The 27883-nt window shown below is 41.0% G+C and overlaps 1 protein-coding gene across 4 annotated transcripts; it reads left to right on the top strand.

Annotated features, from left to right (window-relative positions):
* The first annotated feature begins 627 nt into the window (after window positions 1-627).
* LOC115114450 (protein canopy-1-like) lies at window positions 628-27883 on the top strand. 4 transcript variants are annotated; one of them, XM_029642694.2, is made up of 7 exons: window positions 5710-5890; window positions 9517-9564; window positions 9985-10087; window positions 20576-20691; window positions 25481-25690; window positions 26511-26607; window positions 27712-27883. In XM_029642694.2, exons 3-7 carry the CDS (start codon window positions 9994-9996, stop codon window positions 27750-27752), a joined length of 558 nt encoding a protein of 185 aa, XP_029498554.2. In that variant the 5' UTR covers window positions 5710-5890; window positions 9517-9564; window positions 9985-9993; the 3' UTR covers window positions 27753-27883. The 4 variants fall into 4 exon arrangements, with proteins under 4 accessions (XP_029498556.2, XP_029498554.2, XP_029498552.2 ...); XM_029642696.2 differs by lacking the exons at window positions 5710-5890; window positions 9517-9564 and adding an exon at window positions 628-691; XM_029642692.2 differs by lacking the exon at window positions 9517-9564.

Here is a 27883-nt window from a genome sequence, read left to right as displayed (position 1 = left end):
ATATAGTGTTCATTTGTCAGGTTGTTTTTGCTAGCTAGCTAGTTTCGAGTTCGTTCATTTCAAGGGATGCAAACGGCAAATGATGTAGACACGTCCCAAATGTGCAGCGCTTACCCCAGGTTATACCCACACAACATGTGTAGGCAATATGTATGCGCAAAATATGAGAGCATTTCGCTACACCTGCTATAACATCTGCTAAACTGTGTACGCAACCAATAAACTTTTATTTGATTTGCAACAAATTACACTACTTATCAGCCTATGCTGATGCTGTCTATTATTAGTGACTGTAGTAAGGAATGGCCAGGAATTCAACGATTGGAATGGATTTGAATGGCTGGAAAAAAGGCATAATAACGTGCCACCTCCTGAGGTTTGAAAGACACATTTTGAACACTTGAGCATAATGTCTGAAACGTCATGTCATTAGCAATTAAAATACTTTTTACCCATACTTTTATTTATATTGGACATTTACTTTTGCTTTGTGGACATTAATGGGAATGGGAAGTACTGTTTGTGCTACTGTGAAAATGGAACGCCTTGGGGATGCGCCTCCCATATGACTAGCCCTGCTATGTGCATGCAGAACAAAATAATGGACATGGGGTTATGCTGACTTCTACAACGTGGACACAAAGAGGCTCACCCTGAAGGACAGACCAATGGACTTCATTTACAAGTAAAGGTAGACCTAAATGCTTTTTCCTTTGCAAATGTGTAGGTTAGGCTACATTTTGAAATGCATGTTTCAGTCATTCTGATTCTTGATATGGACATTTCGTTAGAATCGTATTTATTATACACTGTGTGTACAAAACATTAGCAACACCTGCTCTTTCCCTGACATAGACTAGCCAAGTGAATCCAGGTGAAATCTATGATCGCTTATTGATGCCCCAATCAGTGTAGATGAAGGGGAGGAGACAGGTTAAAGAAGGATTTTTAAGCCTTGAGACAATTGAGACATAGATTGTGTAAGTGTCCCACTCAGAAGGTGAATGGCCAAGACAAAATATTTGAGTGCCTTTGAACGTGGTATGGTAGTAAGTGCCAGGTGCACTGGTTTGAGTGTGTCAAGAACCTAGAATGTTGCTGGGTTTTTCACACTCAACAGTTTCCTGTGTGTTTCAAGAATGGTCCAACACACCCAAAGGAAAGCCAGCCAATTTGACACAACTGTGGAAAGCATTGGAGTCAACATGGGCCAGCATCCCTGTGGAACGCTTTCAACACCTTGTAGAGTACATGCCGAATGAAATTGAGGCTGTTCTGAGGGCAAAAGGGGTGCAACTCAATATTAGGAAAGTGTTCCTAATGTTTTGTACACTCAGTGTATCGCTTGTGTATCTTGGCTACATTGGTATTTACATTAGATTTTGTTTTTGTCAATTTAGGTTAATAGCCTATGTCACTCCGGTTTGTAGGAGTTATCTGTCGTATGTGAACTTGGGCTTCATCAAGGTTTATTTGTGAGTAAATCTAGATTTGAGAATAGCCCATGCTTACCCAGCCACGACGCCACCGCACATCACTGTTCAAATCAATAACACAGACCATTTGTGAAAATAACCTGGTTCAATAGGAATAGGCCTTGAATTGTAGATGGAAGCTTTAATACATAGTAAAAACATACCATATTATTAAACCTGACAGGCAATCTCCTTTAATACTGTGAATCATCAATTATTTCTCTGGTACTTAATGTCAAGATTAATTCCACCACCCCTCCGTAATAAGATGATTTCAGATGACATCTCCAATCAGTGGGCTTGGAGTGCTTCCAACCGATAAAAAACCTGTCACATAAAGTCAAAAGTGATGACAAAATAGAAATAACATTTGCATTTGGCTCCTCTGAAGACATACTATGAGTTAACACAATATTTCATCTGCCTACATCCAGAGAGGTGATCCTGTGTTTCATCATAGTGCATTTTCAGACAAAAATGTCACATCTGGGTTTCATTCTCACAGATCAGTGAATGATAAAACAGTCAGCCCAATTTATTTAAATAGTTATCAACATAAGTGTAAACATTAAAAGTAAAGATGACAGAGTGCGTCAACAACAGCAATGTGCCTGTCACATTTGTATAGCGACCTATCTCCCTCTGTGACCCATCCCTACTACCCCCCTCTTTCCATGCATCACCACCCACCCCAAAATCCCCCTCTCCCTGCCCTTTTGTTCCCCACTCCAGACACAAACAATGTGGCTCCCTGCTATAGATGATGGCAAACTAGCTTGGCATAGAGCCTGCAGCATGACCATACTGTGGATCTCACAGAGGAAGCCATCTGTACTTGTTTATCAGGACTCTTGAGTCCGTCACTAAAAGAGGTCCGTCAGTGAGTAACAAAAGGTCATTTTTAAAGATGGACTGGTGACAATGAGTCGTCAGTTTCATTTAAAAAAAACGGTGATTAATCAAAGTAGGGGTAACGTCATAGACACGGTATATGATTAAATTCTACAGTATGTCAAGACACAGTCTATGGTTAGGACTGTTAGCTAAATATAAAGTCATAAAACAAGTCAGAACTTATTATCTGGTTCCATACCGGGATTCAAAAAGCATTACAAAACTTTGCTGCAGTGTCCTGCGACGTTACAGGAAGCAACATCTTTATCTGTGTTTATTTACTTGCACACCGTATCCTGTGCAAGTAACAGAAAATCAACCACACTGGAGAGGTATCACTCCAACAGCAGCAAGGTAATCCAGTGTCTCATGAGAATGTAAAAAACAAAGTGAGAGGAGCAACAATTATCCTATCACATCCAAGACCTCATTATATTCAACTAAAGAGGTCAACACTCTTTTATCCAGAGAAGAACTTTATCAGATCTAGTCTTAGTGTAGACAGAGGCCGTTGTATTACCTGTCACTGGTAATTGGCAATGGATCTCTGCAGCACAATGCATCTCTCTCCAAAGGGCTTCGGCTCCCAAGGTCAGTGCAGAACGCACCAAGAAGGATGACAGAGGAACGTCAGTTTCTGCCAAACAAGCTGTCAGCACAAACTTTGTCAGTCAGGCCACAGATGGACAAATAAACTGTTAGAGAATGATAATAGATGTGATCGTCTCCAACTCCAGCCCTCCCTCCATGCATCCGCCGGGACTAGAATAGATCTGAAATTGTACCTTTTGTAAAATGTCAATGTCATTTTATCTTTGGAGATTCAAAAGAAAAGAAGACTCACTTAAAATGCATTACCTTGAGAGTCATTGATTTTGATGTCATCTATGTGGGCTTCACTCTGGCCTGGACGTTTTGTCCTTCAGTGTGTAGTTTGGTCTCCATCCACCTCTGCCTCCTCGTTCTCACATCTCAATATTCTTCTGCACTTTCTGGAATCCCCCATCTTCAGTCCCCACTTCACATAGACATCTAGTATGTGGATCCTATGAAGACCTAATGTTGGCTATGGCATCAATACTTAGGCCTACTGTTAGGCCATGGCTAGAAGAGGGAGAACACCACTGAGCACTTTTCATTATGCTGTAATTCAACTCCAGTGATGTACACTAACTTCCCCCCCAAAATACTATTAATCCATGTGAAAACTGTTCAGGCATGCTCTTGTGGTGCCAAGCGTGTTCTAAATTTTCCAAAAGGATTTTGGTCTACGCAGTTACATAATCCCTGTTTGCTGATTTGTCAGGAGTAGATAAGACATTGTGTTTACTCTGACCTTGTTCTCATCCAGAAGCTCTCTGGGTCATAAAAAAGCTAACTTTCAACTAACCACTCACCTTTACCACTGACAGTAGATGGGGAAAAATGGGCCTCCTGCTTACTGTGCTAAAGGTCATCATTCAGCTCTTTATCTGACATACCAGCACAAGATTTACTATCAGTACATCACTATCAGTCATCACTATCAGTACATCACCATCAGTCATCACTATCAGTCATCACTATCAGTACATCACTATCGGTCATCACTATCATTACATCACCATCATTACATCATTATCAGTACATCACTATCAGCCATCACTATCAGTACATCACTATCATTACATCACTATCATTACATCACTATCAGTCATCACTATCAGTCATCACTGTCAGTACATCACTATCAGTACATCACTGTCAGTCATCACTATCAGTCATCACTATCAGCCATCACCATCAGTACATCACTATCATTACATCACTATCAGTACATCACTCTCAATCATCACTATCAGTACTTCACTATCAGTATATCACTATCATTATATCACTATCAGTACATTACTATCAGTCATCACTATCAGTACATCACTATCACCATCAGTCATCACTATCAGTACATCACTATCATTACGTCACTATCAGTCATCACTATCAGTCATTACTGGAGACCAAGTAGACAATAATATACTATTGGAATTGTATCACTAACAGACAATTTTACAGGATATACAGTACATGCCGAATGGTTTTAAAAACGTACTGTCCAATTGCATTTCAAGATCTATTCTATGGGGGCTCTGTAGAAAGCTTCACATTGATCAATATAAATATACTGTATCAAAATCATGTTTATTTTAACTAATAATTGACTGATCAAACCATTTTCTTTCAGCACAAAGAACCAGCTCTATCATATCTATCACATTGTCTCATCTATATTGAGAATTCTCAATGTAAACACACTCCCCCTTTATAAGAGAAGGTGATCTGTGGTTAATATGCAGTTACTGGTGAGGAAACCAGGTCAAATTTCCCTCTCAAAGGGACCACCTGTCACTAGCTGGAGGCACAATGTGAAACCAACAGTCATTGTAGCGCACCTCTAGTTTGCTAGTAGTGCTTGGCTACTTTGAATTACTAACCACCAAAATGAAGAGACTAAAATTGTTCATGTATAGAAAATGAGCACCATGATCTCATCACTGCCCATGAATGCAAAACAATTATGTATAAATCAACACAAGCAATTAAATCTCCTTAAGCACAGGACCACAATTAAGCTAAGCTAACATGACTAATTGTTCATTTCTAATAGAATGGACTGGGGTGAAAGGGTAATCCTAAAAGCCTGCAAGAAAAATTATACCAGCACGCCAATGGTTACTATACAATAAAGTAGGGATACAGTATTGACCATTACCTGTTTTATGAATGTTAAAGGGTTTATAAGAAGTTTACAAACGATTAATTGTTCATTTATATAGTTTAAGGATATGTAATCTACCGTTATAACACATTGTATAAATTGTGTGTGTTATTGTGGTGCTTGGCAAATTGGCTTACACTTCTGTCCACATTTCTGCAGCAATGCGCCCACATGATGTGGGTCATTTAACAAAGAGATCAGCATAGCCTTCATATTGCACTATTAGGCAATTGGGCTTATTCACAAGGGTCGACTGCGAAGGGTATTACAGGATAGGAACTACTTGGAAAGATGGAGAAAATTTGCGCAGCGTCTATATAGTCGACTCACTCATTAACAAGCATAATCAAGTTACTGTTAGCTCAAAAGCAGGTGATTGTTGTCGATCTGTAAAGCAACTCAGAGCAACTCGACGCCCGGTGTTCTCAGTATGTTCATTCCCGTGAGGCAGCGTTCAGTCATTGGATATCTGTGCTGAGTTTACAATATCATTGGCTCACACAGCTGTCATTGTTCTGCTTCCTGGCTGAACGTGGCAACGCCTGGAACAAGCACGTAAGTAGACACTGTCCACTGACAGTAAGGTAGATATGATCATGGTTCATTCAAAACAGGCGAACATTAAAAAACGAACTTCACTTTAGCCGTTTGTTTTATGTACAGTCAGCATTCACAACGTTGTCCCTCGCGTCTGAATCCGACTTCACTGCTGTAACCTACCGTGCTGAAAAGTTCCTAATTCTTACTCACCTGACTGTTGAATCAGGTAAGTTCCAAGGGTCTATTGTAATCCACTATTATGCTACAGGTGTAATTATTAGAAAATGGTAGGGTAGCATATTTGGCCTTTCTTTATAATGTTTTTGACAAGGGGTAGGCTACATGAAAATAGGCTGCCCCACAACTTTATCTATGCTGAATGCTGCATTCAACCTAGCTTCGTTTTTGCCGCTTTTAACGCGCCGCCAGTGATGCATCCAGAACGCAGTCAATGAGAGCAAGGCGTCTAAAGGCACATTTACAGTGCTGTGGTCAATTTACAGTGCTTTGCATCCAAGATTTTTTATCAAAAAAGAATTATTTGTTGAACTTTTTCTTTGCAATGCATTTTAACGAGGGTATAATTTTAACTAATATGTCTGTGTAGGTCAGTCAACCTATAGTAGGCTATTATAGCATTTCTCCTGCCAAAATCCCTTCTTTCCACCACTACCTTGCTTTCTTCATACCGCACGCCTTTGCCTATTTCAACAGTGATCTACCGGAAGTAGATTTTAAAGATAGAGTCAGTTATATGACTAGATGCACAAAGTAAACAGCAACGACTAAGAGTGTTGGAGCACAGCAAGGCTAAACTTCTCTAATGTTTTGGTCATGGGCAGTAACGCCTCAAACCTTTTGGGGGCCCTAAGCGAGATTTGGTTGGGGGGCCCGCCTCACAGGCATAACATTTTAGCATAAGTATAATACAGGAAGGCACAATTTATAGTCCAATATTTACACATGTTTTGTGAAGGGGGTATTGGGGGGCAAGCGTTTAAATTGTGCACTGTGTGTGTGTATGTATGTGTGTGTGTGTCTGTGTGGATGTCTGTGTGGATGTCTGTGTTTGTGCGTGTGCGTGAGTGAATGCATGTGTGCTAAGGTGTGGAGAATCAGAGCAGGTGGTCAGTTCAGTTCAAGTGTTCAGAAGTCTGATTGGTTTGTAGATAGAAACTGTTTCTGAGCCTGTTGGTATTAGACCTCATGTTCCAATAACGTCTCCCCGACGTTAAGGTAGTGAACAGCTTGTAGCTGGGGTGTGTTGTAAGGTCTTTGATGATGCTGCGTGACTTCCTCAGGCACCATTTCAAGTAGTCCTGGATGGGTGGGACCACGGTCCCAGTGATGTACTGTGCGGCCTTCACCACCCGCTGGAGGGCCTTGCATCTGTGGATGGAGCAATTTCCATAACAGGCCATGATGCAACCGGTACGCTCTCGATGGTGCAGCGATAGTATTTGGAGAGGACCCGAGGTGGCATGCCAAATTTCTTCAGCCGCCTTAGGAAGTACAGACGCTGTTGAGGCGTCTTGACAGGAGTGGTGGTGTTGTTGGTCCATGTCAAGTCCTCTGTGATGTGGACGCTGAGGTTCTTAAAACTGCTGGCTCTCTCTACTGCTGTACCGTTGATGTGGATCGGAACATGTTTCCTCCTCTGCTTTCTGAAGTCAACAATCAACTCCTTTGTTTTTCTGACGTTGAGGGAGAGGTTGTCCTAGCACCACAATACCAGTTCACTTACCTCCTCTCTATAGGCTGACTCATCTTTGTTTCTTATCAGGCCTACCACCGTGGTGTTGTCAGCAAACTTGATGATGGAGTTGGTGTCGTGCAGAGCTACGCAGTCGTGGGTGAACAGGAAGTACAGTGGACTCACCCCTGGGTGGCCCATGTGTTAAGAGTCAGTGTTGAGGAGGTGGTGTTGCCAATCTTCACAGCTTGTGGTCTGCCAGTCAGGAAGTTCAGGATCCATTTGCGAAGGGTGGTGTCCAGACCCAGGGCTCTGAGCTTGCAGTCGACCTTGGAGGGAACAATGGTGTTGAATGCAGAACTGTAGTCAATGAATAGCATGTAGGGTGTTCCTCTGGTCCAGATGAGTTACGGCCATGTGAATACCGATGGAAAGATATCTTCCGTGGATCTGTTGGAGCGGTAGGCAAATTGTAGTGGCAATCAAAATTTTTAGCTGACATGGGCAAATTGAGTGACTGTCAGTAAGTACGTTTACATGCCCAGTAATAATTCGATATTAAACTGATTATGGCTGTAGGCGGCTTATGCAATAGTCATGTAAACACATTACTCTGCTTATCTTAATCAGCGTAAGGTCAAAATCGAAGTAAGCATACGCAGATTAAAACACCTGGTTTTCAGAGAAATCTTTTGAAATATTAGAACATGTAAACGCCTTAATCGGTGTTCCAGTGGTGTATTTGATCTGTGTATGTGCTAAGCTCGCATCCGCTACAAGACCATGGTGCTTGCCTACGGAGCTGTGAGGGAAACGGCACCTCAGTACCTCCAGGCTCTGATCAGGCCCTACACCCAAACAAGGGCACTGCGTTCATCCACCTCTGGCCTGCTCGCCTCCCTACCACTGAGGAAGTACAGTTCCCGCGCAGCCCAGTCAAAACTGTTCGCTGCTCTGGCCCCCCAATGGTGGAGCAAACTCCCTCACGACGCCAGGACAGCGGAGTCAATCACCACCTTCCGGAGACACCTGAAACCCCACCTCTTTCAGGAATACCTAGGATAGGATAAAGTAATCCTTCTCACCCCCCCCCTTACTAGATTTAGATGCACTATTGTAAAGTGGCTGTTCCACTGGATGTCTTAAGGTGAACGCACCAATTTGTAAGTCGCTCTGGATAAGAGCGTCTGCTAAATGACTTAAATGTAAATGTAATGTAAATGTAACACCAGTCGAGAGCCTCCCTCTTTAGACCGAATGAAGTGAGTTCGGAAACAACTGAATGTGTGCGTCTTAGAAGTAGTTTTCACATACACATTTTATATGTCCGAACTCAGAATCAAATATGCTTCCCAAAGATAACATGGACGCTGTGGTAGAACGTTTATTTTGATTGGTGATTTTCTGCATTTATCAGATTGCATTCAGTATCCTGATTTCAGATCTGTCCATGGAAACAGGATTATTAAGGAAATTATTCTTCTTACAAAGCATGTATAAACGTTTCAATAGAACTATTATGTTAATCTGACTATCCATAATAATCATATTATTTTGTGAAGGTAACCGTGCTCAGCGACTGACATAACAAGTGGATAACTGCTGATGCACTACCACATTTCTAAATTGCACCTTGTGTATTTTTACTTTTATCACTCTTAACAGTAAGTTCCGACCCCGACTGAGTTCCAACATTTTATTTTGGTTTAAAAAAAAATGGGGTCTGGGGCCCCCTAGCGGTTGCAGGGCCCTACTCACAGTGCGTAGTCGGTGTATAGACAGAGAAGGCACTGGTCCCATAGCTACCACATTGTAAGTGCACATGCACCGATACTTTGTGTGGCTGTGTGCGAGCGAATTCTTGCTTCCTGCTCATCGCAATATCTGCTGTGCTGCTCCTGCAACGTCATTTTGTTAATTCCACCGTTAAATATACATTTTAACAGTATCAAGCCTATCAACCCCATAACAACACAATAATGTTTTCTCTCATTCAAACTGTGTTCAGCTTCAGCATCCAATCAAAATATATCACCAAAGACATAAACATATATATTTTTGCTGGACTAAAGGACTCTTGTTTATTTACACTCCACTATTCTAGACTACACAGACTCTGCAAAGATTCATCATTCACTACACTCTTAACTTTTTGCTAGACCAAGGGGCACCTCAAGGACCACTAACCTTAAGGACCTCTAACACCGGTTTGTGTTCCACCTCCTTTCACTATTTATCAATACTTCTCACCGCCATGAAGTTGTAGACTAAGTTCTGTTTGAATATTTGATCTAAAGATAACACGACTTGTGGCCAATCCCCCCATACGCTTGTGGAGAGGCACTAAGTTTTATGGCCCATGTTAAACCCAGTTTCACTCTAGCTCTGTACAGATGCTGTAACTTCTTGGAGCTCAACACATTCTGTTATGTCTAGACAGTTTGTGGAAATCAGTTTTCTTGTTGTTTTGTGTTAAATTAAGGCTACTTCTATAGTAATTTGCCTCACAACCGGATTTCAGAATATGACTCTTGCTAGATAGACTGTGGGTGGCGCTCTTTAAAAAAAAAAAATTGAATAATGAATTGGCTTTGCTTGCCTGCTTTATACATATCTCTTTCCCTCAGGGTACGAATATGGCACCATGGATTATTCAAATTGCCTTGGTGGCAATGAGTATCTTAACCGAAACTACTGAAGGGAAAAAAGACACGGTGCTGTATTGTTCAGGTAAATTGGGATGTTTATTTGTCAACTTTGTCCTTTTCTACCTATGCAATATGCTTTTTTTTCAGGATTTAGGCCTACATGTAATGCAGCCCCTGTTGATAGTCAATACAGACTATAGATTTGCAAAGGGTTGTGAAGTATTGTGATAAAATATATTATTTTGTGAAAGTTAACTCAAGCAAACTAATGTATGGTACGCTTGTTTCCTATCATTTCACCTGCCACCTGCATTTCCTATTCTACATCTGATTGTTTTCTTGATTATCAAGAGTTCTTTTGTTACTGTGCAATTTCGGACAATCATTATATTCGTAAAACTATTTTGAGGTCTTATTGTTTGTGCATGCAGTTTAAAAAATATATATTTCTGTAACGTCTGCTTCCAATTCCAACTCAAACACGTAGATCCCCTGAACATAGCTCACTTTCCAGCTCACACTCTCAAACACGTGGATCACCTGAATGCAGATCCCAATCACCTGAATTCTAATCACCTGTTCACACACCTGTAGGTCATTATAACACACTATTTAGTTCAGTTCTTTGCCCCCCCACTGTGAGGTATTGTTTGTTTTGCGACACAGCTTTCAGAGCTGTTTTTACTGCGATTTACGCCTCCCGTGAATGAAAGTTTTTGCCTGCCTCACTAACGAAGCCTTTTGCCTGCCTCACTAACGAAGCCTTTTGCCTGCCTCACTAACGAAGCCTTTTGCCTGCCTCACTAACGAAGCCTTTTGCCTGCCTCACTAACGAAGCCTTTTGCCTGCCTCACCAACGAAGCCTTTTGCCTGCCTCACTAACGACGCCTTTTGCCTATTCCCTGCCTGGATTTCCTGTTATCAACCTATTGCCTGATCTCCTGGACGACGTTACTAGCCTTTTCCCTGCCTGTACTGTTGCCTATCGGATTTCCTGTTATCAACCTATTGCCTGATCTCCCGGACAACGTTACTAGCCTTTTCCCTGCCTGTACTGTTGCCTTTTTGGACCCCCTGTGTACGACCTTCTGCCTGCCCCTGGACCCAGCTACCTGCCTCCTCCTGTGGTCCTTTACAATAAACACCTGCTGCACCCTGCGCTTGAAACCAACTCTCTGTCTCCCATTGTGTTCATTAACAATTTCTGTTGAATTTCAAACGTGTAGAAGGACAGAGACAATTTACAATATTCTTTATCTAAAAATAAAAAAAGGTTCACTATTGAAAACTTTGTCATCATGATAATTAACATTTTCCAGCTATTACATAGTTTTAGCAATTATGTTTTAAAAAGGCAAGTTAAACTTGGTAAAAGGCAGCTCATCACATTTAATTGGAGCACCATTTTCTTTCTTTGAACCCAACACTGCAGTCTTACCAAACCTTGGAGTCATCCTTGCATGACTATGTAACACTTCTCAAGCTACTAATACATTAAAGAATCAAAGCTGTGACCGAGGTACTGATAAACAGCCTCTATCTCTAGGCCATCAGACTGTTAAACAGTCACCACCCTGCCCTGCCCTGAAACTTAGTCACTGTTACTAGCCGGCTATCACCTGGTACTCTACCCTGCCCCTTAGAGACTGCTGCCCTATGTACATAGAGTCATTGAACACTGGTCACTTGAGTAATGTTTACATACTGTTTTACCCACTTTATATGTACAGCCTGAATTTAAAATGGATTCTATTGAGAATTTTTGTCACTGACCTACACACAATACCCTATACTTTCTAAATGGAATTATGTATTTTATGTTTTTAAAAGTTAATTAAAAATGAAAAGCTGAAATGTCTTGAGTCAATAAATATTCAACCCCTTTGTTATGGCAAATCTAAGTTCAGGAGTAAAAATGTGCTTAGCAAGTCACACAGTAAGTTGCACATATTCCCTCTTTGTGCAATAATAGTGTTTAACATTATTTTTTAATGACAACCTCATCTCTGTACCCCACACATACAATTATCTGTAAGGTCCCTCAATCGAGCAGTTAATTTCAAACACAGATTCAACCAAAAAGACAATTGCGCCGAAGGGGATAGCTGCCGTTTTACGGGATCCTAAACAACTATGCTATTTTGTTAGTTTTTTTGCATTGTTTGTAACCTATATTGTACATAATGTTGCTGCTACCGGGTCTTATGACCGAAAAGAGCTTCTGGACATCAGAACAGCAATTACTCACCTCGGACATGGCCAAAGATTTTTTCTTGAATGATGCAAAGGATATACTGCTTCCCCAAGACCAGGCTCAAATCCCCATCATTAACGTGAAGAAAAGACGGAAATACAGGGGGTGGAGGTCGGGTGCCTTGTGAGAATTCGTCGGCAAGTGGGTAAACCGCCTTTACCATCCATTCTATTGGCCAACGTGCAATCACTGGAAAATAAACTGGATGATCTATGATCGAGAATATCCTACCAACAGGACATTAAAAACTGTAATATCTTATGTTTCACCGAGTCGTGGCTGAACGACCACACAGAGAATATAGAGCTGGCTGGGTTTTCCGTGCATCGGCAGGACAGAGCAGCTACTTCTGGTAAGACAAAGGGTGGGGGTGTGTCTATTTGTCAATGACAACTGGTGTGCGATGTTTAATATTAAAGAAGTCTCGAGATATTGCTCACCTGAGATAGAGTACCTCATGATAAGCTGTAGACCACACTATCTACCAAGAGAGTTTTCATCTATATTATTTGTAGCCATTTCTTTTACCACCACAAACCGATGCTGACACTAAGACCGCACTCAACGAGCTGTATAAGGCCATAAACAAACAAGAAAATGCACATCCAGAAGAATTGCTCCTAGTGGCCGGGGACTTTAATGCAGGCAAACTTAAATCTGTTTTACCTCATTTCCACCAGCATGTCACATGTGCAACCAGAGGAAAAAAACTCTAGACCACCGTTACTCCACACACAGAGGCGCATACAAAGCTCTCCCCCGCCCTCCATTTGGCAAATCGGACCATAATTCTATCCTCCTGATTCCTGCTAACATTCAAAAACTAAAGCAGGCAGTACCAGTGACTTGCTCAATACAGAAGTGGTCAGATGACGTGGATGCTATGCTACAGGACTGTTTTTCTAGTCCATACTGGGATATGTTCTGGGATTTATCCAATGGCTTTGAGGAGTATACCACCTCAATCACCGGCTTCATCAGTAAGTGCATCGGCAACATCATCCCAACAGTGATCATACGTACATATCCCAACCAGAAGCCATGGATTACAGGAAACATCCGTACCGAGCTAAAGGCTAGAGCTGGCGGCTGCAAGGAGCGGGACACTAATCCATACGCTTATAAGAAATTCCGCTATGCCCTCAGATGAACCATCAAACAGGCAAAGCGTCAATATAGGACTATTGACTATTGATTGAATCTTACTACACTGGCTCTGACGCTCGTTAGATGTGGCAGGGCTTGCAAACTATTACGAACTACAAAGGGAAACCCAGCGGTGAGCTGCCCAGTAAGGAGAGCCTACCAGATGAGCTAAATGCCTTTTAAGCTTGCTTCAAGGCAAGCTCACTGAAGCATGCATGAGAGCACAAGCTGTTCCAGACAACTGTGTGATCACGCTCTCCGTAGCCGATGTGAGCAAGACCTTTAAACAGGTCATCATTCACAAGTCTGCGAGGCCAGACGGATTACTAGGACGTGTACTCAGAGCATGCGTGGACCAACTGGCAAGTGTCTTCACTGACATTTTCAACCTAACCCTGACCGAGTCTGTAATACCTACATGTTTCAAACAGACCACCATAGTCCTTGTGTCCAAGAAAGGGAATGTAACCTGCCAGTTCAAGGCTCAAATCAACACCATCATCCCGGAAACCCTAGACCCACTCCAATTCGCATACTGTCCCAACAGATCCACAGATGACGCAATTTCAATTGCACTCCACACTGCCCTATGTGAGAATGCTGTTCCCATGCCATAGTGCCCACAAGCTCATCACTAAGCTAAGGACCCTGGGACTAAACACCTCCCTCTGCAACTGGATCCTGGACTTCCTGAAGGGCCGCCCCCCCCCAGGTGGTAAGGGTAGACAACAACACATCTACCACGCTGATCCTCAACACTGGGGCCCCTCAGGGGTGTGTGCTTAGTCCCATCCTGTACTCCCTGTTCACCCACAACTGTGTGGCCAAGCTCAACTTCAACACCAACATTAAGTTTGCTGATGACACAACAGTGGTAGGCCTGATCACGACAACGATGAGACAGCCTATAGGGAGGAGGTCAGAGACATGGCAGTGTGGTGCCGATACAACAACCTCTCCCTCAATGTGAGAAAGACAAAGGAGCTGATCGTGGACTACAGTAAAAGGAGGGCCGCACAGGCCCCCATTAACATCGATGGGGCTGCAGTGGAGCGGGTCGAGAGTTTCAAGTTCCTTGGTGTCCACATCACCAACAAACTATCATGGTCCAAACAAACCAAGACAGTCGTGATGAGGGCATGACAACACCATTTCCCCCTCAGGAGACGGAAAAAATTTGGCATGGGTCCACAGATCCACAAAAGGTTCTACAGCTGAACCATCAAGAGCATCTTGACCGGTTCCATCACCGCCTGGTTTGGCAACTGCTCAGCATCCAACCGTAAGGCGCTACAGAGGGTAGTGCGTACAGTCCAGTACATCACTGGGGCCAAGCTCCTGCCATCCAGGACACCACGTCAGAGGAAGACCCAAAAATATTTCAGACTCCAGTCACCCAAGTCATAGACTGTTCTCTCTGCTACCGCACGGCACATGGTACTGCAGCTCCAAGTCTAGGTCCAAAGGGCTCCTTAACAGCTTCTACCCCCAAGCCATAAGACTGCTGAACAATTCATGAAATTGCCACCCGGGCTATTTAGATTGACACCCCCCTCCACCATCCACTGCCTCTACTCACTGTTTATTATCTATGCATAGTCACTTTATCCCTACCTACATGTACAAATTACCTCGACTAACCTGTACCCCTTGTATATAGCCTTGTTATTGTTATTTTTTAGGTTAGTTTATTTAGTAAATATTTTCTTAACTCTATTTCTTGAACTGCATTGTTGGTTAAGGGCTTGTAAGTAAGCATTTCACGGTAAGGTCTGCACATGTTGTATTCGGCGCATGTGACAAATTAAAAATGCACTTAATTAGATCTGAAAGACCAGGGACGTTTTCCAAGTCTTGGCAAAGAAGGGCAGCCATTGGTGGATGTGTTAAAGAAAAAAAGCAGATATTGAATATCTCTTTGAGCTTGGTGAAGTTATTAATTACCTTTTGGATGGTGTATCAGTACATCCAGTCACTACAAAGATAAAGGCGTCCTTCCTAACTCAGTTGCCGGAGAGGAAGGGAACCGCTTAGGGATTTCACCATGAAGCCAATGCTGACTTTAAAACAGTTACAGAGTTGAATGGCTGTGATAGGAGAAAACAGAGTATGGATCAACAACATTGTAGTTACTCCACAATACTAACCTAGGGAAGGATGCCTGTACAGAATACAAATATTCCAAAACATGCATCCTGTTTGCAACCAAGGCACAAAAGTAATACTGGAATAAATGTGGCAAAGCAATTAACTTTTTGTCCTGAATACAAAGTGGTATGTTTGGGGCAAATTCAATACAACAGATTACTGAGTACCACTCTCCATATTTTTAAGCATAGGGGTGGCTGCATCATGTTATGGGTATGCTTGTAATAGTTAAGGACTGGGGAGTTTTTAAGGATAAAAAGAAAAACCTGGTTCAGTCTGCTTTCCATCAGACACTGGGAGATGAATTGACCTTTCAGCAGGACAATAATCTAAAACACACTGCCAAATCTACACTTGAGTTCTTTACCAAGACAGGGGCAGAGTTACAGTTTTGACTTAAATATGTTTAAAAATCTACGGCAAGACTTGACAATGGTTGTCTAGCAATGACCAACAACCAATTTGAAAGAGCTTGAAAAGAATAATGGCCAAATATTATACAATCGTGTTGTGGAAAGCTCTTAGAGACTTACCCAGAAAGACTCACAGCTGTAATTCTAACATGTATTGAGTCATGGGTGTGAATACTTATGTAAATTAAATATTTCTGTATTTCATTTTCAAAAGCATTTTCCATTTGTCGTTATGGAGTATTGTGTGTAGATGGATGAAAAATAAATATTTGATCTATTTTGAATTCAGGCTGCAACACAACAAAATGTGGAATACTTTCTGAAGGCACTGTATATACTGTGTTCTAGTCATGGCTCATCCTATATAACTACTGCTCTTCACACCTTTTCTATTCATATACTGTCCATACTGTCTATACACACCGTTATATATATATATATATATATATATATATATACAGTACTAGTCTGGACATACATCTACTCATTCAAGGGTTTTTCTTTATTTTATTTATTTATTTTTTACTATTTTCTACATTGTAGAATAATAGTGAAGACATTTAAATGATGAAATAACACATATGGAATCATGTAGTAACTAAAAAAAAGTGTTAAACAAATGAAAATATCAAGGCAAAGGGTGGCTACTTTGAAGAATCTAAAATCTAAAATAGATTTTCATTTCTTTAACACTTTTTTGGTTACTACATGATTCCATATGTGTTATTTCATACTTTTGATGTCTTCACTATTATTCTACAGTGTATAAAATCAATAAAATAAAGAAAAACCTTTGAATGAGTAGGTGTGTCTAAACTTTTGACTAGTACTGTATATACAGTGCATTCAGAAAGTATTCAGACCCCTTCACTTTTTCAGATTTTGTTACGTTACAGCCTTATTCTAAAATGGATTAAATATTTTTTATTTATTTTTTAAATCAAATCTATATAAAAAATTAAAACTGAAATATCACATTTCATAAGTATTCTGACCCTTTACTCAGTACTTTGGTGAAACACCTTTGGCAGCGATTACAACCTCGAGTCTTCTTGGGTATGACGCTACAAGCTTGGCGCACCTTTATTTTGGGAGTTCCTCCCATTCTTCTCTGCATATCCTCTCAAGCTCTGTCAGGTTGGATAGGGTGCGTCGCTGCAAAGCTATTTTCAGGTCTCTCCAGAGATGTTCGGATTCAAGTCCGAGCTTTGGCTGGGTCACTCAAGGACATTCAGAGACTTGTCCTGAAGACACTCCTGCGTTGTCTTGGCTGTGTGCTTAGAGTTGTTGTCCTGTTGGAAGGTGAACCTTCGCCCCAGTCTGAGGTCCTGAGCGCTCTGAGCAGGTTTTCATCAAGGATCTCTCTGTACTTTGCTCCGTTCATCTTTCCCTCGATCCTGACTTGTCTCCCAGTCCCTGCCGCTGAAAAACATCCCCACAGCAAGATGTTGCCATCACCATGCTTCACCGTAGGGATTGAGCCAGGATTCCTTCAGATGTGCCGCTTGGCATTCAGGCCAAAGAGTTCAATCTTGGATTCATCAGACCAGAGAATCTTGTTTCTCATGGTCTGAGAGTCCTTTAGGTGCCTTTTGGCATGTGCCTTTTACGGAGGGGTGGCTTCTGTCTTTGCCACTGTACCATAAAGGCCTGATTGGTGGAGTGCTGCAGAAATGGTTGTCCTCCTGGAGGAACTCTGGAGCTCTGTCAGAGTGACCATCGGGTTCTTGGTCACCTCCCTGTTGGCCTGGCAGCCAGCTCTAGGAAGAGTCATGGTGGTTCCAAACTTCTTCCATTTAAGAATGATGGAGGCCACTGTCTTCTTGGAGACCTTTAATGCTGCAGAAATATGTTGTTACCCTTCCCCAGATCTGTGCCTCGACACAATCCTGTCTTGGATCTCTACGGACAATTGCTTCGACCTCATGGCTTGGTTTTTGCTCTGACGTGCACTGTCAACTGTGGGACCTTTATATAGACAGGTGTGTGCCTTTCCAAATAATGTCTAGTCAATTGAATTTACCACAGGTGGACTCCAATCAAGTTGGAGAAACATCTCAAGGATGATCAATGTAAACAAGATGCACCTGAGCTCAATTTCAAGTCTCAAAGCAAAGGGTCTGAATACTGAATGTAAATAAGATATTTCTAAAAACCTGTTTTCACTTTGTCATTATGGGGTGTTGTGTGTAGATTGATGATGGAAAGATTTCTGTAACATAAGGCTGTAACGTAACAAAAAGTGGAAAAACTCAAGGGGTCTGAATACTTTCCAAATGCACTGTATATTTATATATATATATATATATATATATATATATATACAGTGCCTTGCGAAAGTATTTGGCCCCCTTGAACTTTGCGACCTTTTGCCACATTTCAGGCTTCAAACATAAAGATATAAAACTACAAGTGGGACACAATCATGAAGTGGAACAACATTTATTGGATATTTCAAACTTTTTTAACAAATAAAAAACTGAAAAATTGGGAGTGCAAAATTATTCAGCCCCTTTACTTTCAGTGCAGCAAACTCTCTCCAGAAGTTCAGTGAGGATCTCTGAATGATCCAAAACATAAAGCAAAATCTACAATGGAATGGTTCAAAAATAAACATATCCAGGTGTTAGAATGGCCAAGTTAAAGTCCAGACCTGAATCCAATCGAGAATCTGTGGAAAGAACTGAAAACTGCTGTTCACAAATGCTCTCCATCCAACCTCACTGAGTTCAAGCTGTTTTGCAAGGAGGAATGGGAAAACATTTCAGTCTCTCGATGTGCAAAACTGATAGAGACATACCCCAAGCGACTTACAGCTGTAATCGCAGCAAAAGGTGGCGCTACAAAGTATTAACTTAAGGGGGCTGAATAATTTTGCACGCCCAATTTTTCATTTTTTGATTTGTTAAAAAAGTTTGAAATATCCAATAAATGTCGTTCCACTTCATGATTGTGTCCCACTTGTTGTTGATTCTTCACAAAAAAATACAGTTTTATATCTTTATGTTTGAAGCCTGAAATGTGGCAAAAGGTCGCAAAGTTCAAGGGGGCTGAATACTTTCGCAAGGCACTGTATATATAGGGGTTTGCTGGAGGAGGAACAAGCAGGTGTCCACATACTTTTAATCATGTTGTGTATATATATATATATATATATATATATATATATATATATATACACGACATGATTAAAAGTATATATATATATATATATATGGAACATCTCATTCCAAAATCATGGGCATTCACATGAAGTTGGTCCCCCCTTTGCTGCTATAACAGCCTTCACTCTTCTGGGAAGCCTTTCCACTATATGTTGGAACATTGCTGTGGGGACTTGCTTCCATTCAGCCACAAGAGCATTAGTGAGGTCAGGCACTGATGTTGGACAATTAGGCCTGGCTTCATCCCAAAGGTGTTCTATGGGGTTGAGGTCAGGGCTCTGTGCAGGCCAGACAAGTTTTTCCACACCAATCTCGACAAACAATTTCTGTATGGATCTCGCTTTGTGCATGGGGGATTGTCATGCTGGAACAGGAAAGGGTCTTCCCCAGACTGTTGCCACAAAGAATAATCTAGAATGTAATTTTATGCTGTAGATTTCCCTTCACTAAAACTAAGGGTTCTAGCCCGAACCATGAAAAACAGCCCCAGACCATTTTTCCTCCTCCAGCAAACTTTACAGTTGGCACTATGCATTGGGGCAGGTAGCGTTCTCCTGGCATTTGCCAAATACAGATTAGTCTGTCGGACTGCCAGATGGTGAAGCGTGATTCATCCCTCCAGAGAACCCGTTTCCACTGCTCCAAAGTCCAATGGTGACGAGCTTTACACCACTCCAGCCAAAGATTGGCATTTTGCATGGTGATCTTAGGCTTGTGTGCGGCTGCTCGACCATGGAAACCCATTTCATGAAGCTCCCGTCTTAACAGTTTTGAGCTGACGTTGTCTTTCAGAGGAAGTTTGGAACTCAATAGTGAGTGTTGCAACCGAGGACTGATGATTTCTATACACTACCCACTTCAGCACTCGGCGGCCCTGTTCTGTGAGCTTGTGAGGCCTCCCACTTCATGGCTGAGCTGTTGTTGCTCCTAGACTTCTCCACTTCACAATAACAGCACAGTTGACAGGAGCATCTCTAGCAGGGCAGAAATTTGATGAACTGACTTGTTGAAAGTCATCCTATGACTGTGCCACGTCGAAAGTCACTGAGCGCTTCAGTAAGGCCATTCTACTGACAATGTTTGTCTTCAGAGTTTGCATGGCTGTGTGATCGATTTCATACACCTGTCAGCAATGGGTGTGGCTGAAATAGCCGATTCCACTCATTTGAAAGGATGTCCACATACTTTTGTATATATAGTGTATTATGAGTTGTATATGTTTTCTTATCAATAGTTCTGCATACATAATGACTTATTTACTTTTGTTTCTAGTGTGCACCCTGTATTATGAAAACATTTCTATCAAGCTTATTTCATGAGAAATAATTGTATTGTAGTTTTACTTTTGCTTTTCGCTAGCTATGGGCATAATATGGATCTCTAAATACTTATTTTATAGTAAATGAGTGCTGTGGATTGTTCTAATCTATGTCTGTTTCTTTTAGCATGCAGGGCTATTGTTGATGAGCTCAATTATTCAATCAGTCAGATTGATCCGAAGAAGACAATCCATGTGGGAGGCTTCAGACTCAACCCTGATGGGAGCCTGACTGATAAAAAGGTACCGACCTCAGTAAAAGCATGTTGCAAAAGTAGGAAATTATTCCAAAGTGCGCTCCACTAGATCAAAACATCTCATAGTACACATAAAGCTATCAATTGAACTTTCTTGAACAAAAAATATTTGATGATTTATGGATTAAGAGATCGATGCATCATTCATACATTGAAGAATGCATATTCATACTTAAAATACTTGATAAAGCATAGGTCTAGTGGTTTCATAGTAGTTCCTGGTTTCCTGGATCTCATACCTTGAGAAATGGAATTTAGTGTCTTGTGAAACATCCCGGCAGAAGAAAAGAAAGATCAGTATGTAACTTCATTTCAGTTTGGATGGTTGTAAGCATTGGTACCCCCTTTAATACTGTTCCACCTGTATTTCCCTCTGGAATATTCAAACCACTGTGTTTCCCCCTGGAATATTCAAACCACTGTATTTCCCCCTGGAATATTCAAACCACTGTGTTTCCCCCTTTAATACTGTTCCACCTGTATTTCCCTCTGGAATATTCAAACCACTGTATTTCCCTCTGGAATATTCAAACCACTGTATTTCCCCCTGGAATATTCAAACCACTGTGTTTCCCCCTTTAATACTGTTCCACCTGTATTTCCCTCTGGAATATTCAAACCACTGTATTTCCCTCTGGAATATTCAAACCACTGTATTTCCCCCTGGAATATTCAAACCACTGTGTTTCCCTCTGGAATATTCAAACCACTGTATTTCCCCCTGGAATATTCAAACCACTGTGTTTCCCCTGGAATATTCAAACCACTGTATTTCCCCCTGGAATATTCAAACCACTGTGTTTCCCCCTGGAATATTCAAACCACTGTATTTCCCCCTGGAATATTCAAACCACTGTATTTCCCTCTGGAATATTCAAACCACTGTATTTCCCCCTGGAATATTCAAACCACTGTATTTCCCCCTGGAATATTCAAACCACTGTATTTCCCTCTGGAATGTTCAAACCACTGTATTTCCCTCTGGAATATTCAAACCACTGTATTTCCCCCTGGAATATTCAAACCACTGTATTTCCACCCTGGAATATTCAAACCACTGTATTTCCCTCTGGAATATTCAAACCACTGTATTTCCCCCTGGAATATTCAAACCACTGTATTTCCCCCTGGAATATTCAAACCACTGTGTTTCCCCCTGGAATATTCAAACCACTGTATTTCCCTCTGGAATATTCAAACCACTGTATTTCCCCCTGGAATATTCAAACCACTGTATTTCCCCCTGGAATATTCAAACCACTGTATTTCCCTCTGGAATATTCAAACCACTGTATTTCCCCCTGGAATATTCAAACCACTGTATTTCCACCCTGGAATATTCAAACCACTGTATTTCCCTCTGGAATATTCAAACCACTGTATTTCCCCCTGGAATAGTCAAACCACTGTATTTCCCCCTGGAATATTCAAACCACTGTATTTCCCTCTGGAATATTCAAACCACTGTATTTCCCCCTTTTTCGAACCAAGCATTGTTGTGGTGTGAAGAGGTCAGACCTGGTAGTGTTCCAGTGTCCTATCACTAGTGTCCAGGGACCGTCATTAGCTGGTCAGCTCCCCTATTGATCTCAGGGGTTAATCCCCTTTTGATGGTAATTGATAGCTAGTAACGTGCTGTTCATTTAGCTAGGCTGTTTGTGGTTTTTCCTCTCCCCTGTGGCCATTTCAAGTTCACTTTCAAGTAAAAGGGATTCTGATATTATATCTCCTAATATGACAACCTGAATTATCTCTCATTCATATAGATTTGAGTTAAATCAAACATTCCATAGGCATAGTATAACAAACATAGAGTTGGATTCATTTTTTCTTGAAGTATCGTCTTTACCTTCTCTTTTCAAATCAAATCAAATTGCATTGGTCACCTACACATGGTTAGCAGATGTTATTGCGAGTACCTGCAAAATGCTTGTGCTTCTAGATCCGACAGTGCAGCAATATCTAACAATTCCACAACAACTAGCTAATACACACAAATATAAGTAAAGGGATGGAATAAGAATATATACATATAAATATATGGATGAGCGATGGCACAGCGGCATAGGCAAGATGCAATAGATGGTATAAAATACAGTATATACATATGAGATGAGTAATACAAGATATGTAAACATTATTAAAGTGACTAGTGATCCATTTATGAAAGTGGCCAATGATTTCAAGTCTGTATGGCAGGCAGCAGCCTCTCTGTGTTAGTGATTGCTGTTTAATAACAGTCTGATGGCCTTGAGTCAGAAGCTGTTTTTCAATCTCTCGGTCCCAGCTTTGATGCACCTGTACTGACCTCGCCTTCTGGATGATAGCGGGGTGAACAGGCAGCGGCTCGGGTGGTTGTTGTCCTTGATGATCTTTTTGGCCTGCCTGTGACATCGGGTGGTGTAGGTTTCCTGGAGGGTGCTCTTGCTACATGAGAATAGTTTTATTTGCCCTCAGTCTCCGTCCTTCCTGATTATTATGCTGTCTATGGATCAGGTGTGTATGTCATATTCACAGACTCTCATTAAGTGTTTCCTAAAATAGGGTTAATTTGAAAATAAATGCTAATTACAGTTTCTATACCCCTGTGAGTCTTGTTCATATTCCATTTTGTTTGCCCTCAAGCTGTGGGGGTGTGCCTCTGCAATACCCCTGTTGTTGTCAGTAGAGAGAGTGTATGAATGCAATGATATAGCTCCACTATAATTACTAAATCAAAATGAATACTAGTACGAGAAGAGTTAAGTATTGAATTACGTACCTGGTTTTTACAGTGCTCTGAACGGTAAGCACACAGACTTTTAAGTGAAACGACCAACAGACCCTGATGGCTGATCAACTCTTTTGATCAACTTCTGTACTTACTGCCATATGGAAGTGTACCTTTACCACTAATCACTGGCTTGTTTTGACTTCTGAGCATAAATCCAAGAAACCCTGCCCCCACCCCACCCCACTGGCTTTTGACCCTGTCTGAATCAAGGAGGGAGGGGTGTTCAAGCTTAGATGCCATCATAGGAGATTTGCTGGTCTTAAGTCTCCTTTGCTCTCCTCAGAAAGCAGCAGGGCTCCATGAAGGAAGGTTGACACCAGTCACACCACAAAGTTAAACCTACAACAATGAATCATTAAGCCAAAGACATTGAACTTAGATGAATAAGTTGATGGAAGTTGTTCATGTCTTCTGTTTTTATATTCGTATATAGATTGTATTTCAAAAATGTATTAATTTTCAACGAATGGCTTTCAATGTTCCTGGTTGGACCATGACATTTTTTTTTGTCACTCTTCATTAAATTACATTTCTGTCTTGTCACGATAAAGGTAAATACTGAGGCAATCATTTGTCTGTGTGTTTATGCAAATATTTCCTTTTCTGAAGACTATAACAATATTACACATTGTTGTAAATGGTGGCATTAATAGGTTCTAGTTTTTATGAATTGTGTGTTTTCATTGGTCCATATTATTCACACCAGAAATTGAAAGCCCCTTTCCAATAATGGCTGGTTTTCCAATGGGAATTCAATGGAGGACAGCATCCCTGAGAAGCCTTTTCTCTGCAAGGTCTGCCTAGTCCCCTCCTCATTCTTCAGGAAATGTGTGATTGACAGGTCCCTTTCAAACCCCTCAGACTGGTAAGGAAGGAATTTAATTCCACACCATTTTTAGGATTGCATGATAAGGATTTGGCTTGACGTTGGACTTTTTCATGCTGGACATTTTGGTGTGTTTAAAAAACTAAAAAACATTTTAGGCAGATTTTTCTGACCAATCAAGTAAAGTTCTCATCATACATATTCATAGAAATACACCTATGGTGTAATAAAATGTAATAATAATCAGAACAGCTCCATTTTTGGTTTACAATTTTTGCAAAAAATTGCTGTTATGGTTGATATTCCAAAGTTTATTTTGAAGTGACCTATTAGTTAAAAGTTAAACATTAATGTTGAAGTAGTCAAACCATTTTTTTGTTGATAGACCATCCTCAATGTTAACCACTTAGCTATCTGTACATTAAAAAAGGAGAGAAATGTGTACCAAGGTTCAGGCAGTTTCCTGAAACCTTTTTATATTATTTGTGAGCAGATGGCAGTGAGCCACGGAAGCCCCTTTGTGTCACTACGAGTCAGATATAAAAAAAAGAGGAGGGGGAAAATGCTTCTATAATGTAATCAGTGGGTCCGGAAGGGTCCATACTGAGGCTGAAAGGGGACAATAGGGTCAGGGATATATCTACATTGCACAAAATCCAGTTCATCTGCAATATGCCCCCCCTTCCCCTCACCCAGCACCTTTTGACCGGGATTGACAAGGAAAACTTCCTGCTTTGATCATTGGAGGGTGGAGGAGATGAACCGCCAAAAGGGACCAAAGGATGAGACTGAACTGTTTACCCTGCACTTGGCTGCTGTTTAGGCCTCCCCCTGCTCCTTAACTTAGCCCCCCTCCCTGGCCCTTTCACTGCCCCTGCCCCCCGTCACCCTTTCCCCTCTCTCCTTCCGGGGAGGCCACGGGGGCGGGAGCATAGTGCACCTTGACCTGTCTAGACACCATTGCATGTGTTGTCCTGTTTCCAAGGGGAAGGGGTATACTTCTACAGGTTAAATGTCATAGTTCCAGCATAGGGGAAGTAGGGGTTGTTTGTGTGATGGGAATGGAAGTTAGGGGTCACCGACATGACCCGGCCGGATCCCAAGCAACTTCATAGAACTGGAATCAAACTCGGTTAAGTTTAATTTATATTATTTTTTTATTTTTTTATCCACCAGGTCCCTCTTGCTAGGTCTGAGGCCAACTTGAGTGAGCTTCTGGATGGAGTTTGTGGTAGCATGAGTGACTATGCTCTTCATGTGGACCCAGACACCAAGATAAAGCAATACAAAAGATTTGCTCCAAGAAGTTCTGATGCTGGGGATTTTCCTGATTTTAACAATTTCAAGTTTGACGGCCCAGAGGGATCCAATGCCCTAAAATTTGTGGTAAGTGTGGCAATAATTGATTAATTGGTAGTTTAGGGAAACTGATTATTATGTTTTGTTAAACAGGATGAAACTTTGATGTCATTTAAAGTACAGAACTCAATGTTATACCTTGGCCTTCGATATCACAGCTTGATATTATCTGAAAATCCATTTACATTATTGATAATTGTGCCCGTCACATTAAAACGTACATTGATATTGTTTTTCCACTTTACTTATGACCTTTCTAATTAAGATATATTGCATGCACCTTAGTCTGTAATATAGAAAGCCATTAATTGAAATTATAACAAGAAATCTGAAAACATGTGTATTAAAGCTTGCATTTGTATTTTTCATTATTATTGTATTTTTATTTTTTTTACAGTTATTACAATGTAACATTGAAGTTGAAGTTTGTCATTTTGGTGCCAGGGGTGTACTGTATTCTAACCCAAAATGCAGGCAATAACGCCTTTTCCTTTGTTAATTTACAATTATATTGCGGTCTTACACTTAAGTTGAGCATATTTAAGATCAAGTTAGGCATCACAAGTAAGAAATCGTATAATGCGCAAAGATGTCTGTGTGTGTGTGTGTGTGTGTGTGTGTGTGTGTGTGTGTGTGTGTGTGTGGATTCGCCAACAATCGTGTTGCCTATCTAGGTTACATGAGTCATCCAAGATGGCTGAACAGCAAGGCGAGAGGAAAAATGGCAGTCTGCCTCACGGCCATGCCCACTATTGTGTGAAACTACATGCTTGTGAATCTCTCATGTGCGGAGGACCTGTTTTTGCTGTCTGTCGAGTGGCAACCGATCCCCTTTCTTCTGTTACAGTGTGAAAGCATTGTGGAGGAGTTTGAAGATGATATCATCTCTCTCTTTGCCAAAGAGACAGACCATGTGGTCGACAAGTTATGCAATGAAGTATCAGGTACGGTTTCAGACATGTTGTGGTTTCTCTCTGACCAGGCCTCCTGTTTGCCCCTTAATGCATAGATACTACCTAGAACTATATTATTATTCACATCATTACCCAAATGATACTACCTAGAACTATATTATCACTCACATCATTACCCAAATGATACTACCTAGAACTATATTATCACTCACATCATTACCCAAATGATACTACCTAGATCTATGTTATTACTCACATCATTACCCAAATGATACTACCTAGAACTATGTTATCACTCACATCATTACCCAAATGGAGTATAGATGACAGCTTTGGGTTTTGATTTGCTTTTAGAGTTTATTAAAATGACTAATCACTCTTTTTTTGTATGAACAAATAATCACTGTATCTGGGTGTTTGGGCTTTGAAGAGCTTTGATTTGTAAAGAATAGCGGACAGATGACCTACAAAATACAGAATTTGGTGATGTTAAACATGTTTAGAAGAGTACCGTGTTGCTTCCAGGGAATAGAAACATGACCACTCTTGTTTATTATGCATCTGAAAACAGAATATGAAAATGTATACATCCAGTCACTAACTACCTTTATTACAGCTCTATTTGTAGTGTCATGATTTCCCCCTTACGTAACTGACGTCTTTGATCCACCATTTTGTTTCAACCCTGTTAAGTGAGGGTTCTGAAACAGCAGCTCAACCGGCCAAGTACTATATCTAAGCTGAAACAGTTTATTTAACAATTTAACATCTCAAAGGATGATGTTGTGAACCTATATGAAACTAGTACTCCATTAGAGAAGCTAAAGGGCAATTCTTGTTCAACAAGATCGCGGTCGTAGGCCGATAGTTTGAATGTGCTATGTGAAGAAAGTCAGGACGGATTAGGTCTCTTCGCTGCTATTTGAGTATCAAGGTTATATGGAATTCATCATCTGAAAGAAACCACAGCTCCTATCTCTCCTATGTTTTCAATATGATGTCATTCATTTTTCGGCATGTGTCATTGCAGTAAATGGTGTGTCTTCTACTGGATGTCTGCAATTATCGATAGTTCTTCTCAATAGGCCATCTGAGAAGATGGCGGACTCATTTTTGTCTATATTTCATTTCCAGATCACTGTAAAGGCACCAAATTCCAGAGTGACGAACTATAGTTTTACATGCATCTCTGCTGCCGATGACCGGACCAGTTTAGATATATATTTCAAATGAAGAAATCATTCTTGAAGGATACTGTATCAATCAACTTGAATACTTATAAATAAAGTTTTCTATTTTGAATTGA

The sequence above is a fragment of the Oncorhynchus nerka genome, linkage group LG9b, assembly GCF_034236695.1.
Source record: "Oncorhynchus nerka isolate Pitt River linkage group LG9b, Oner_Uvic_2.0, whole genome shotgun sequence".
Lineage (NCBI taxonomy): Eukaryota > Metazoa > Chordata > Actinopteri > Salmoniformes > Salmonidae > Oncorhynchus > Oncorhynchus nerka.
This window is presented reverse-complemented; position numbering and strand designations above follow the sequence as displayed.

Bases quoted from the DNA above. Each gene is read 5' to 3' on its own strand.
- LOC115114450 (XM_029642696.2), top strand. From the start codon at position 9,994: ATGGCACCATGGATTATTCAAATTGCCTTGGTGGCAATGAGTATCTTA. The intron at 10,088-20,575 runs GTAAATTGGGAT...TGTTTCTTTTAG, and splicing joins CACGGTGCTGTATTGTTCAG to CATGCAGGGCTATTGTTGAT. The intron at 25,691-26,510 runs GTAAGTGTGGCA...CTTCTGTTACAG, and splicing joins CCAATGCCCTAAAATTTGTG to TGTGAAAGCATTGTGGAGGA.